The following is a 14,028-nucleotide window of genomic DNA, read 5'->3' on the forward strand; positions in this document are numbered from 1 at the left end:
ACATCTGGATAACTTCAGAAGGTATAGAAACTGACAACTTTGACAGTAGCAAGATGTAGAACAAGAAAATAAACTAATGCTTATGTGTACAAGACTTATAAATTAGTAGTGAAATGGAAAAGTAAGGCAATACTCATCCTTAAAAGCTAAGACTTTAATCTTCTCAGATGAAGCTGACATTCCTTACTTAACGTGTTCTCTTCTCGAAATCCTTCAACAGGACTTCATTGACTTAACCAGAGAGACCAGACCAAGGGCAAAGGATCGCAATGGGCTCTGTGTGATCGACCTAACAAGAAGTGAGGAAGAGAATAGACCTATTGCTACTTTTGACTTGACTTTAGAACCTGTTGCTCCTTCCCAGAAGGAACCAGCAAGTCTTCAGACATGTCCCAGCCTCTCCAGCAAAGAGGTGACAGGAGGACCTGTAGACAGAAGTTCTCAGCCTGCAGCCCAGAGAATCATTAACAGTGATCCTGTGGATTTGGACCTGTTGGAAGAAACCACATTTGAAAGTCCTCTTCCCCTGCTACCATCCATCAGTCAGGACTCTGTTTATCCAGCAGAGCCAAACTGTAGCTCATCCACAGTCAAAGGGGACCTCAGTTTCATGGGAAACCTACAGCTGTCTTCAGATGGGAGTTCCCTCTCCCCAGGAAGCAATAATGGTAATAGTTGCAGCAACAACCAAAGGGCACCCTTGCCATGCCCACAGCAAGATGTGCCTTGCCTACCACAAGCCTTGCCTTGCCCGCTGAGAGCCTTGCCCTGCCCACTGAGGGCTTCACCCTGTCCACCAAGAGCCGCCTCATGCCCACCACGAGCCTTGTCATGCCCATCACAGACTGTGCAGCGCCAGCACCAAGCTTTGCCTCACCCACCTCAAGAAATGCCATGCCCTCCTCATGAAGTGCCATGCCCACAGCAGACTATGCCAGACCCACCTCAAGACGTACTGTGGCATCCTCAGCACTCAGTGAGCCAACCTCAAGATTCGGTGGGCCTGCCTCAAGATATCCCAGGCCCACCTCAAAACGTAACATATCCACAAGATGTAACACACCTTCAAGACATGCCGCAGTCACCAAGAGAGGTACCACAATCGCCAGGAGATGTGCTGCCATCACTGAGAGACCTGCCAGCATCACCAGGCGGTGTGCCAGCATCACCAGGAGGTGCGCCAACATCACCAGGAGATGCACTGAAGTCACTAACAGACATACCACCATCACCAGGAGACGTGCCACCGTCACCGGGAGGCATGCCCCCATCACCGAGAGATGCGTCACCGTCACCAGGAGGCATGCCGCTAACAGATGTGCTGCCTTCCCCTGGAAACGTGATGTGCACATCAGGAGACCTCCCACACCTACCAGGAGACTTGCATCGCTTCCCACCAGGCAGGCCTGACTCTCCCCAGAATGACGTCCAGAACCGGGACACTCCTATGGATATCTCAACTCCATCCTCTTTGAGCTGCTCTTCCAGCCCACCATCTCCACAGTCGGAAATTCCCTTAGAGAAAGTTCCTTGGCTCTCAGTCCCAGAAACCCCAGCCAGAAAAGAGATAGCACGGTCAGAGCCTGCCAACCCCAGGACTGCCCAGGTATATGCACGAACACCACAAGGTGGGCTGTTCAACAAACCATGCCTGCACAGACTGAAGTACTTCTTACGACCTCCAGTACATCACCTCTTCTTCCAGACATTGATTCCAGACAAAGACACAAGAGAGGTGAGCTCATGCATCCTCCCCTAGGGCCCAGGCATCCCTGCTGTAGGCGCAAGATAAGGTTGGCATGGCTGGAGGCCACGCATGAGAGGACAGCCAAGTATTGATGATTGTGCAGATCATTCTGCGGAGAGTAACATCAGAGTTCAGATTTCAGCCCCACACTTAAACTGGCACTGTGCAAGTCCTGCTTGGAGAGGGAGGGAGGGCCAAAGGACAGGAAGCAACTTAAAATCTGCTGCTGTCTGTGAAAACAAGTAGGTTTATTCTCCTAACAACGAAGTGTATTTAACCCCAGTTCCGTATATGATGTAAAATCACAACTGCTCCTAGATTTCTTTTCATCCTCACCCCAGCAATAAATTCAAGCTAGCTCTTGACCCTTGTATTTTCTTTATGCTCTATTTTAACAGATAAAATCATGTTATATGTAGAATTTTGAATTCTTATTTTTTAACTTTAATAAGCTTCTTCCCATATCATCAGGTTTTTTTAAATAAAGCTTTTGTTTTTTTGAAAAAAAATTTTAAAACATTTGAAATGCATGAAAAACTTTGCTGCCTTAAACCTGCTCCAGAAACCTCCTGTTATGTTCTGTGGAAATCCATCCTAATTTCTTTCTCTTTATCTCTACAGAACAAGGGTCAAAAATTAGAACCCATCCCTCTTCGAAGACTAAGAATGGTGACAAACACCATTGAAGAAAATTTTCCCCTGGGGACTGTGCAATTTTTGATGGACTTTGTGTCACCCCAGCATTATCCACCCAGAGAAATTGTGGCTCACATCATCCAGAAAATCCTGCTCAGTGGCTCTGAGACTGGCGATGTCCTGAAGGAGGCCTACATGCTCCTCATGAAGATTCAACAGTATGAACCCTCATGGCTGGCTCTCAGCAAAAACCTCTGGGGAACTTGGATTTAGGCCTCTGCTTCCTTGGCCTAAGCTTTATTCAGCTAACTGTTAGGGAGGGTGATTTAATATGTTAGTGTTAGATGAATTGCAACTGGTTAAAGAGAATTTAATGACTTACAGTCATTAGAAACCTGGAAATAACCAAAAATGGTGACCAGGATCCAATTTTCCACTCTGCTTTGATTCTCTTTTTGGGTTCCACGAGGTAGCCTTTAGCCTCAGGCATTTGTGACACTCTCAGTGGGAGAGTATACTTTTTTTTTTTTTTTTTTTTTTTTTTTTTTTTTTTTGACAGGCAGAGTGGACAGTAAGAGAGAGATAGAGAGAAAGGTCTTCCTTTGCCGTTGGTTCATCCTCCAATGGCCGCTGCAGCTGGCACACCGCGCTGATCCGATGGCAGGAGCCAGGTACTTCTCCTGGTCTCCCATGGGGTGCAGGGCCCAAGCACTTGGGCCATCCTCCACTGCACTCCCGGGCCACAGCAGAGAGCTGGCCTGGAAGAGGGGCAACCGGGACAGAATCTGGTGCCCAGACTGGGACTAGAACCTGGTGTGCCGGCGCCTCAAGGCGGAGGATTAGCCTAGTGAGCTGTGGCACCGGCGAGAGTATACTTCTTTTATAGTCACATGAGAGTTCTGAAATGGAGCCTGATGGGATTTAATTGATCTAACCTGGGACATGAACCCATCTTTGAGCCAGTCATTGTGAACCGAAGGGTAGATTAGCTCAAGAAGTCACATGTTTCAAGTAGGGGTGCTGGTAGGTAAAGTTGGCCAGCTAACAATAGAAAAGAGTTGACTTCAAGACAAAACTGGAATACTAATGGTTCCCAAAAAGGGGAGTGGATATGGGTAGTAAAAAACAACAAAGTTTCACTTCACCCAGATCCACATGGTATGGTCCCCGAGGGTGGGCAAGAGCCTGGTTAGGGGAGGCTTCATCCTTCTCTCGTCTCCCAGATCCCACCCCTTCTTCCACTAAATTCTCCAAATTTGTAATTGATGTCATTTGACTTTCAGGCTACACCCAGCCAATGCCAAGACAGTGGAGTGGGACTGGAAACTGCTCACCTATGTCATGGAGGAAGAGGTAACCTAACAATTATGAAGGTGTATATTTTGCAGAGGAAATTTTAGCTTTAAAGGAAAGTAACAGCAAATGTGGGAGTAAGGTCTATACCATTGTTCCCTCCTGATCATTTCATCCTCACAAAAACATTCCTGTTGAAATGATATGTGCTACCTTCCAATTCAAGAGCCAATATATTCACTCATCCTTTACCTTGAGATCTCACTAAAAATACTAGCAAAGGAATAGAGAAAGTTATAAATCCACAGCCATAAAAATAAGGGAAAGAACCATAGATTTGAATGAAGATTTGGAAGACCTAAAGAAAACATAAGAGTGAAATTGTGCAGGAACCCACAGGCTAGAAATACATGTGGGAGAAGCTGCAGCCAAGGAGGAAGGAAATCTCTTTAGAGCACCAAAGAATTTTTTTAAAAATATTTATTTATTTATTTTGAAAGACAGAGTTAGAGAGAGAGAATCTTCCATCTGCTGGTTCACTCCCCAAATGGCCAAAATGGCCAGGTCTGGCCCAGGCCAAAGCCAGGAGCTTCTTCCAGGTCTCCCACGTGGGTGGCAGGGGCCATCTTGTGCTGCTTTTCCAGGTGCATTAGCAGGGAGCTGGATCAGACAGGGAGCAGCCGGAACTCAAACCAGCACCCATGTGGGATACCAGCATTGCAGGAAGTGGCTTAACTTGTTGTGCCACAATGCCAACCCCAGAAGTTTTAAACTCAGCACTAACATACAGTAGGTATTAGGAATCAGATATGGGCTGTAGGCGGGACTCTCTGGAAGATCTGCAGATGAAGCAGTCACCTCGCCATTTGTGAGCATAGTTATTTCAATAGCTAAGTTGCCTACCCTTCAAGCAAAAAGTCAGAAGATTCGTTTTATAAAGAAATTAAAAGAATCATCACTAGTAGCAAGAGCTGATACAGAAATGGTACTCTGAGAAAAAGTCTTCTACATTTTGACCTTTAAGGATTCCTAAGCTCCATTACCAGCTTTCTGTCTGCTCACCCTAAAGCAATTGGATAAAACAAAGATCACAGCAAAGGCCAGTGTTGTGGCATATTAGGTAAAACTGCAGCCTACAACAATGACATCCCATATAAGTGCCGGTTCCTGTCCCAGCTGCTCCTCTTCAGATCCAGCTCCCTGCTAATGGCCTGGGAAAAGCAGGAGAAGATGGCTCAAGTGTTTGGGCCCCTGCTACCCACGTGGGAGACCCACAGAAAGCTCCTGGCTCTTGGCTTCCGCCTGGTTCAGCCCTGGCTATTGAGAAGTGAACCAGTGAATGGAAACCTCTCTCTCTCTCTCTCTCTCTCTCTCTCTCTCATTTCTCCATGTCTCTCTGTAACTCAAATACATAAATCTTTTTTAAAAAATTTAAAATAAGTAAAAAATAAAACAAAGATCACAATAAATAGCAGGCCTCGGCAGCAGGTAGTCCAGATTGGGGTGAAATAACAGAGGACTTTAAGTAAGAATAATCTGGGAAACATCAGCAGCGTGGCTGACTAGCATGCCCCAGCCCCTTGTTCCCCAATGGAGACACAAAGTTAACAACAACCTATGGGTCAGAATCCCCTTGTGAGACCAGTTCAGAAGCTGCAGTGCCCGGGCCATTACATAACCAAGAAAGTATGTCATTGAAAAAGGAATTTTACATGTCCACGCCTATAATCTGCATGATCAGGTATAACCAAGAGGAAACCTCATGTAATCCAAGTCCTCCCCGGGACAGAAACAAAAGAGTAAACCATGCATCCAGTATGCCAGCTTGCCTGGTAGCTGCCTGAGGGACTGATGCCTGTCTTCACAGACGGAGAGCACTAACAGGAACAGTTGTATAGCTCCAAAGATGCTGAAAACAGAGGTGAGCACTGCGACACATTAGAACTACAGAAAGGCTTCAGTTCCACAGGTGAGGATGCCAGGGAGAGCAAGAGATTGCTGGCTCCTGAAAAATAAATCCGGACAAGACATTGGGGAAGCTGAGACCGTTAAAGTCACACGCACGGGGCCAGTGTTCTGGCGCAGCAGGGTGCGATGCTGGCATCCCATATGAACACCAGTTCAAGTCCCTTTGGGGAGTGACCCAGCAGGTGGAAGACCGATATCTCTGTGTCTCCCATCTCTCTAACTCTTTCAAGTAAATAAATACATCTTTTTAAAAAAATGATAGCCAAAAGAGCAGGGGTGGCTATATTAATGTCATACAAAAAGACTAAGGTCATAAATATTATGAGACAAAGAAGGGCATTATTTAATAATAAAAGGTTTGTTTCACCAGTCATAAATACATATTTATGCACCAAACATCCAATCTCCTGGAGAAATAGCAACACAGTAATAGGAGACATCAGTGCCCCACTTTGAATAATAGATAAAACAACCAGAAAAGTATAGGGAAATAGAGAAGTTTAACAACACTGTGGGCCACTTGGACATAGACATATAAGAACAGACCAACCAGCAACAGCAGAACATACATCGTTCTCATGTGTACCTAGAACTTTCTCCCCATGGACCTCATACTGGACCACAAAACAAGATTTACAAGGAATAAAAAGGCTGATACTATACTAAATATCTTTTCCAATGACAATGGAATGAAAATAGAAATCAATAGCAGAAGGAAAACTAGAAAACTGGCAAATTTGGAGGAACTAAACTCACTCTTATGGGTCAGAGAAGAATTGACATGAGAAATTAGAGAATACCTTGAAACAAAATAAAATGAAAACAACATATAAAATCCTATGGAATGCAAAAAAGCAGTGCTGAGTGGGAAGTTATGACTCTAAATGCTTACATTAATAAAGAGGAAAGATATCAAATCAATAACCTAACTTTATACTTTAAGAAACTAAAATAAAAAACTGAACCCAGACCTTTCAGAGGCAAGGAACATACAGCATAGATAGATGAAATAGAAAATAAGAATTAATAGGAAAATGAAACTAAAGAGTTGGGTTTTTTAAAAGATCAACAAAATTAGCAAGCCCTTAGCTAGGTTAGCTAAGAAAAAAAGACTTGAATTATGAAAATCAGAAAGGGCCTGCACTGTGGCGTAATAGGCTAAGCCTTCACTTCCAGTGCCGGCATCCCAAATGTCCCAGCTGCTCCTCTTCTGATCCAGCTCTCTGCTTATGGCCTGGGAAAGCAGTAGAGGATAACCCAAGTGCTTGGGCCCCTGCACCCATGTAGGAGACCTGGAAGAAACTCCTTGCTCCTGGCCCAGCTCTGGCCGTTGCAGCCATCTGGGCAGTGAACCATTATATGGAAAACCTTTCTCAGCCGGTGCCACGGCTCACTAGGCTAATCCTCCGCCTTGAGGCGCCGGCACACCAGGTTCTAGTCCCGGTCGGGGAGCCGGATTCTGTCCCGGTTGCCCCTCTTCCAGGCCAGCTCTCTGCTGTGGCCAGGGAGTGCAGTGGAGGATGGCCCAAGTACTTGGGCCCTGCACCCCATGGGAGACCAGGAGAAGCACCTGGCTTGTGCCATCGGATCAGCGCGGTGCGCCGGCCATTGGAGGGTGAACCAATGGCAAAAGGAAGACCTTTCTCTCTGTCTCTCTCTCACTGTCCACTCTGTCAAAAAAAAAAAAAAAAAAAAAAAGAAAAAAGAAAAGAAAAGAAAAAGAAAAGAAAACCTTTCTCTCTGTCTCTCCCTCTCAATGTCTGTAACTCTACCTCTCAAATAAATAAATAAAATCTTAAAAGAAAATCAGAAATGAAAGAGGGGACATTACAATCTATGCCATAAAAATAAAATGGGTTATAAAAAGAACACTATGAACAGTTCAATACCAACAGATTGGATAACCTAGAAGAAAGGATTAATTCCTAGCAACACATAATTATCAAGACTGAATCATGAAGAAATAGAAAATATAAATAGACCGATAACTGGTAAAAAAATTGAACCAGTATTCAAAAACCCCAGGACTAAATGGCGTCACTGGATAACTCTAACACACACTTAAGGAAGAATTCATATCCATCCTCCTTAAGCCTTTCCTAAAGTTGAAAAAGAGGAAATACACCATAACTCATTCTGAGAAGCCAGCATTACCCTGATACCAAAGAAACTACAAACCATATAGCTGATAAAATATTCATGCAGAAATCCTCAACAAAATACTAACAAACTGAATTCAACAGCACATTAAAAGAATATATACTGTGAACAAGTGGGATTAATTCTTGGAATGCAAGGGTGGTTTAATATATGACAATCAAAGGGTAGGCTTTTAGTGCAGGGGTTAAGATGCCATTTGGGACACCCACACCCCATATCAGAGTGCCTGGGTACAAGTCCCAGCTTTACTTGTGATTTCCTAGTAATGTGCACCCTGGGTGGCAGGTAATGGCTCAAGTACTTGTGTTCCTGCCACCCACGTGGGAGACGCAGATTGTGCTCCTGGCTTTGGCCCAGCCCAGCTGTTGTGGATATATGGAGAGTGAACTAATAGAAGATTCTGTCTGTCTGTCTGTCTGTCTCTCTCTCTCTCTCTTTCAAATGAAATTTAAATAGTTTTTTACATATATGAAAGATAACCAATGTGATCTACCACCACACCAACAGAATGAAGGACAAAAACCACATGATCATCTCACTTGATGCAGAAAATACATTTGGCAAAACCCAGCACCCTTTTATGATTTAAAAATAAGCTCAAATTAGACATAAAAGGAAACCATGTGAACATAACAAAGGCTATATATGAAAAGCCCATAGCTAGTGTCATACTCAGTGGTGAAAGACTGAAACATTTGCCTCATGGATCAGGAACAAAAAGGATGCCTGCTGTTGCCACTTCTACCCAGCATAGTATTGGAAGTCCTAGAAAGAGCAATCAGGCAAGACAAAGAAATAAAAGACATCCAGCTGAAAAGTAGAAGCAAAACTATCTCTGTTCACAAATGACTTGCAGAAATTCTGGGAGCCGATGTTGTGGCAAAGCCGATGAAATCTCTGCCTGCATTGTAGGCACCAGTTCGAGTCCTGGCTGCTCCACTTCCAATCCAGTATAAACTCACAGAAGAAAGCATAAGGAAAAACATCACGACATGGATTTGGCATCGATTTTCTGGATATAACACAAAAGCATAGGCAGCAGAACCAAAATAGACAAATGGCACTATATCGAAGTTCAAAACTTCTGTGCATCAATAGAATAAAACAATAAAAATAAGAAGTAGCGAGGTCAGCGCTGTGGCCTAATTGGCCTTTAGCTGGAGATCTGAAAGGGAATTCACTGTAAGTTGGCACAAGGGACCTACTTCGGGTAGTGAAAATAATTATGATATTTGCACAACCTAGCACATTTTTTTTCTTTCAAACTTTTATTTAATGAATATAAATTTCCAAAGTACAGCTTATGGATTACAATGGCTTCCCCCCCATAACGTCCCTCCCACCTGCAACCCTCCCCTTTCCCACTCCCTCTCCCCTTCCATTCACATCAAGATTCATTTTTGTTTCTCTTTATATACAGAAGATCAGTTTAGCATACATTAAGTAAAGATTTCAACAGTTTGCTCCCACACAGAAACATAAAGTGAAAAATACTGTTTGAGTACTAGTTATAGCATTAAATCTCAATGTATAGCACACTAAGGACAAAGATCCTACATAAGGAGTAAGTGCACAGTGACTCCTGTTACAACCTAGCACATTTTCTACAAATCACTGAATTATGCATTTTAAATGGTTGGCTTTTATAGTGTGTCAATAAAGTTGCTTTTAAAAACAGAACAATTTGAGAAAGAATTGTATCCTCAAGAATCAATATCATTCTTGAGTTGGAAGCAGTATATTATATTGGCAGACAATGATGAGAGGGGAGAAAACTCTAGGAAAAAGAAAAAAACTTCCCAAGAAAGGAATTATTTTCTTAGCATATTATATAGATTTCTAATATAGTAAATCATGTCAACATAGATCTGACACTCAGAACACTAATTAGTCATAACACTTAGAATCCATTTATATGCAAATCCTAGGAGACAATTTTATTAGCCTTGACAATACAAAATGAAAAAGTATAGAAAATAAAGGTTGGGAAATGAAAAGAAATAGCAGGACTATTATATCCGTGTCATCTAAAGTAAGGAGGCATGAGATAGTGTCCATAAAGTATGGCATATAAATGATGTCTGTAGGTCATTGATATAGTTATTTTAGGAAGAAAAGAGCCAGGGGATTGGCATTAACTGAGGTAAATTCTTTTCTAGCATAGAAGAAACCAGTAGAGAATTTCCAAAATTGGCAACTGAAGAAGCCTATTCTTCAGAGATGTTTAGGGTTTTTGAAAGAAAATTAGAAATTCCCTGCAGGGTGATGGGTAGAAGGGACAGGTGGCAGTGAAGAGTGGTGGCAGTGGACTCCCTTTCACTGTAAGTCTACAAGTACCTGGCTTTTAAAAAACCATTTGAGTCACTTTTGAGGATTAGCAAAAATTATACATATTTGGAAAACAAAGATAATCTCATCATCACCTCCACTCGAAAAAGAGAGGAAAAAAAGAAGACAGGTGTTCTTAGGTCATTCTGCTCCCTGCTGCCTGAACAATACCCATGATCCATGAGCTTTGTGTACTCAGAGACTGTAGCTATCCCGGAGTCTAACAGTTCCCACACAGTACACAAACAGTTTGGTGCCTTCTTATCTTTGGAAGTTTCGAAGCCTGACTTCCTGAGCTTCCACCACTGGTCTCCCCATAAAGGGAAACTTACAAATTGTACATACTTACCTGCTCTGGGACAAGCACTGTCTTACCTTCAGTTAAAATGAGCTGTGGACACTGAGACCAGAGGGGGCAAGTTAAATAAGGGGTGGTTGGATTTAAAACAAAGCATTAGAGCTTTCTGCTACCAAAGCCCATTGCTCTTCAGTTGTGTCACTTAGGATCATTTCAGTAACAGAAGACCCAACTCGGACTTACTTAATAATACGCATCAGCTCACGTTGCAGGAGGTTCAGGACTGGGGTGGACAGCATGTCGTTTGACCTGGCCACTGAACAGAATCAGTAAGGAACCAGTTACTCTGTGTGTTCTGCTATCCCCAGTGTGGATTCATCCTGAGGCTCGTTGTCGGGTTAAGTGAAGAAGGGACTGACTGCCCACATTCATCTCTAGTAGACCTCCGATTGTAGCTTAGCTGTTAGGAAATTCCTCAATCCTTCGACTAAGTTATTTTTAAGCCCTAGAATCCAAAAGATGCGATTCTTTTACCAGTTGCCCTGTTTGTCCTCTTTTGTAAGTAGCCAGGCCACCTGCTTTTCCCCAGGAGCCTTTTAGGTATCATCACTCTTGGACTTAGCATCAATAAGAACCCAATGCTTACTGTCATCCAGGAGACTGAGAGGAAAAACGACTTCTCGTTATTTCTCCCACAGGGACAGACTCTGCCTGGGCGAGTCCTTTTTCTGCGTTACGTAGTACAGACCCTGGAGGATGACTTCCAGCAGATCCTGAGGAGGCAGCGACAGCACCTGCAGCAATCCATTGCAAACACAGTGCTGTCCTGTGACAAGCAGCCCCACAATGTCAGGTAACAGCCACGTGAACCATGAACCCTGGGGTGCCACAAGGTTGGGGCTACAGGTGGGCACCTGCTGAAGGCTACAGTTGTCAGGTAAATGAGATTTCCTAGTCTCTGGATAGCATCAGAGGGACAGTTATTAAAACTATAGATAAACATGAAACAAACCCTCTACCTACAATGTGGCAGACACCATAGCTTGGGTAGATTTTTTCTGAAGGCCATCAAGCATTCTTTAGTCTGTTTCACTATTATCCAAAGTACCTTGGGAGATGCAGGGGAAAACCTTAACTTCTGTAAAATATTTCATAGCTTGTATAAACAAATTTATTTCCATCCCTCTGATGAACTCCGTGTAAACCTCATTTGTCACTACTAGTCTCTGGAAAGTAATATGACAATACTAGTGCGACTGGCAATCAGGTACAATAAGTAGCAAGCACCTGTTCCTGGTTTGTTTTTTTCTTTTTCTTTTAAAGATTTATTTATTTATTTGAAAGTCAGAGTTACACAGAGAAAGGAGAGGCAGAAAGAGAGAGAGGTCTTCCATTCAATGGTTCACTCCCCAGATGGCTGCAACAGCTGGAGCTGTGCCGATCCGAAGCCAGGAGCCAGGAGCTTCTTCCCGGTCTCCCATGTGGGTGCAGGGGCCCAAGGACTTGGGCCATCTTCTACTGCTTTCCCAGGCCATAACAGAGAGCTGGGTTGGAAGTGGAGCAGCCAGGTCTCAAACCAGCGTCCATATGGGATGCCGGTGCTTCAGGCCAGGGCGTTAACCCGCTGCACCACAGCACCGGCCCCCTGTTTTTTTCTTTTGTAGAATCAAGGTCAGAACTCTTGGAAGCTTCAAAGTATAGAACTATTACATATTTGTGAAGTATGTAAAATGTGAGAAAATGTGATTTCTGGGGTAGGGATCTCAGGCTGCGATTTTTCTACTGGAACTATACCCCTTGAATTTTTGGAAAATGGTTCTCCCTGGGGAGTATACCAACATCCGTTTTTCAGTAAAACTCTTTCACTCATACTTACATCTCCATATGTTCTGACATATTTATTAAGAATAATTTTTGCCAGCCAATATGGGATTTGATTATTATAACTTCTTTAATTAAAAAAATTTTCATTATATTTTGGTCAGCTTTTCCCCCTTAGGTTACATACCCATTTGCCTGAGAGAAATTCTCCCATTATGCTTGGTGAACACACACATTAGAGTAAGCTGGATATGGGAGACGTGAACCCACTATTCTCAGAGATGCTTTCATTCCCACCTGTCATGGAATCATGGAATGAGCTTCTCGCTACAGGGAGTGTAATTCTTGGGTTTAAAGTTAGGCATTGTGGGGTAGGGAGTTGTGGCCTCTAAATGCAAACTAGGTTTTCTGTTTTGTGCTTAATCAGTGAAAACTCTCCTTTGTTCCTGCTGGAGGGAAAACCAGCTGCCCTTGATTTATTAAGATGTAGATACCAGATTGAGGTGATGATTACTGATGTATGCATGTATTTATCCGAACTCATCAGACAAACCTGTACAATGTATTGTAGGTAAAGTATACCTTAGAGGAGTCTTTTAAGTTTCTTTTTAAAAAATTTATTTATTTCTAAAGAGTTGAAAGAAAGGGATCTTCCATCCACCGGTTCACTTCCCAGATGACCACAACGGCCAGCGCTGGGCCAGGCCAAAGCCAGGAGCCAGGAGCTCTATCCACGTCTCCCATGAGGGTGACAGGGGCCCCGAACACTTAGGCCATCTTCCACTGCTTTTCCCAGGCCATTAGCAAGGAGCTGCATGGGAAGTGGAGCATCCAGGACATGAACCCGCACCCATATGGGATGCGAGGGTCACAGATGGCAGCTTAACCTACACACCAGCACCCCCATCAGGGGAGTCTTTAAAGGGAGAGAAATGATAAGTCAGTTTCCATATTGCCCCTTAAGGAATTTTCTTTTCTTTCTTCCATTTTTAATTATGCATACAAGAAATCAACTAGTCCTACAAGATTTTAAAAATACACTAATCTCCAGGTCACTTCACATGCATTTCCCTCTCCCAACCCTTTGATTAAGTTGATTATTTGGTAGTTACCTCCATGTGACTAAATAACATGGACAAGTTGCAGCTTTTGGTTCCTTGTTAGCTATTAACTATTACTGACTCCCCGCTTGGAAGATGAGCAGTTAGCTTTTTCTTTATCCCCCCTCCAACTTCCTTTCCATCACACATAGATTTCCCAGCCGCTGTATCCATAACATATCATAATTTTGTTTTGTTTCTTATACCAGGACCGTGTATGCTAGTCAGAGTTTAGCCAAGTACTAAACTATGATTACTTTTACTTTCATTCGTACCTCTTTCTTTTCCCTGGAGTTAATATTTGTTCATTCCCGTATTTGCATGGTGCCGTTTGTTCACACTGAGTAGTCTTCTCAGTGTCTTCTCGGAGCCCTAGTGTGGGATGTTCTGACCTTCAGTTTGGATCAGATGTGGGCGTTGCCTTCTCATCTTTCCAAAGGCGGCTCTCTTGTTTATTTGTGTCTCTTTGTCCTTTTGTTATTTTGTTTTACTTTGTCCTTTGTCTTTTTTTATTCACTCTCTCATTTTGTTAAATCACTCTCATAGCTTCCTAAGAAAGTTCTGTGGGAAGTGAAGTTTTTGAAATTTTCTTATGTCTGGAAATACTGATTTCTCCTCCTCCATTGATTGATAACTAGGCCGAGTAGTTAGTGTAGAAGTAAGTCTTCTACAGAAGT

General features: G+C 43.1%; 1 protein-coding gene across 1 annotated transcript in view; it reads left to right on the forward strand.

The window, feature by feature from the left end:
• The window catches only part of SIMC1 (SUMO interacting motifs containing 1), an 88,063-nt gene that overhangs the window by 44,662 nt on the left and 29,373 nt on the right, over nt 1–14,028 (forward strand). Inside the window, exons 2-5 of the mRNA XM_017341586.3 lie at nt 221–1,735; nt 2,369–2,601; nt 3,667–3,736; nt 11,129–11,283. Of these exons, the coding sequence (XP_017197075.3) occupies nt 221–1,735; nt 2,369–2,601; nt 3,667–3,736; nt 11,129–11,283 (1,973 nt within the window). The remainder of the gene's footprint in view (nt 1–220; nt 1,736–2,368; nt 2,602–3,666; nt 3,737–11,128; nt 11,284–14,028) is intronic.

The sequence above is a fragment of the Oryctolagus cuniculus genome, chromosome 6 (genome assembly GCF_964237555.1).
Source record: "Oryctolagus cuniculus chromosome 6, mOryCun1.1, whole genome shotgun sequence".
Lineage (NCBI taxonomy): Eukaryota > Metazoa > Chordata > Mammalia > Lagomorpha > Leporidae > Oryctolagus > Oryctolagus cuniculus.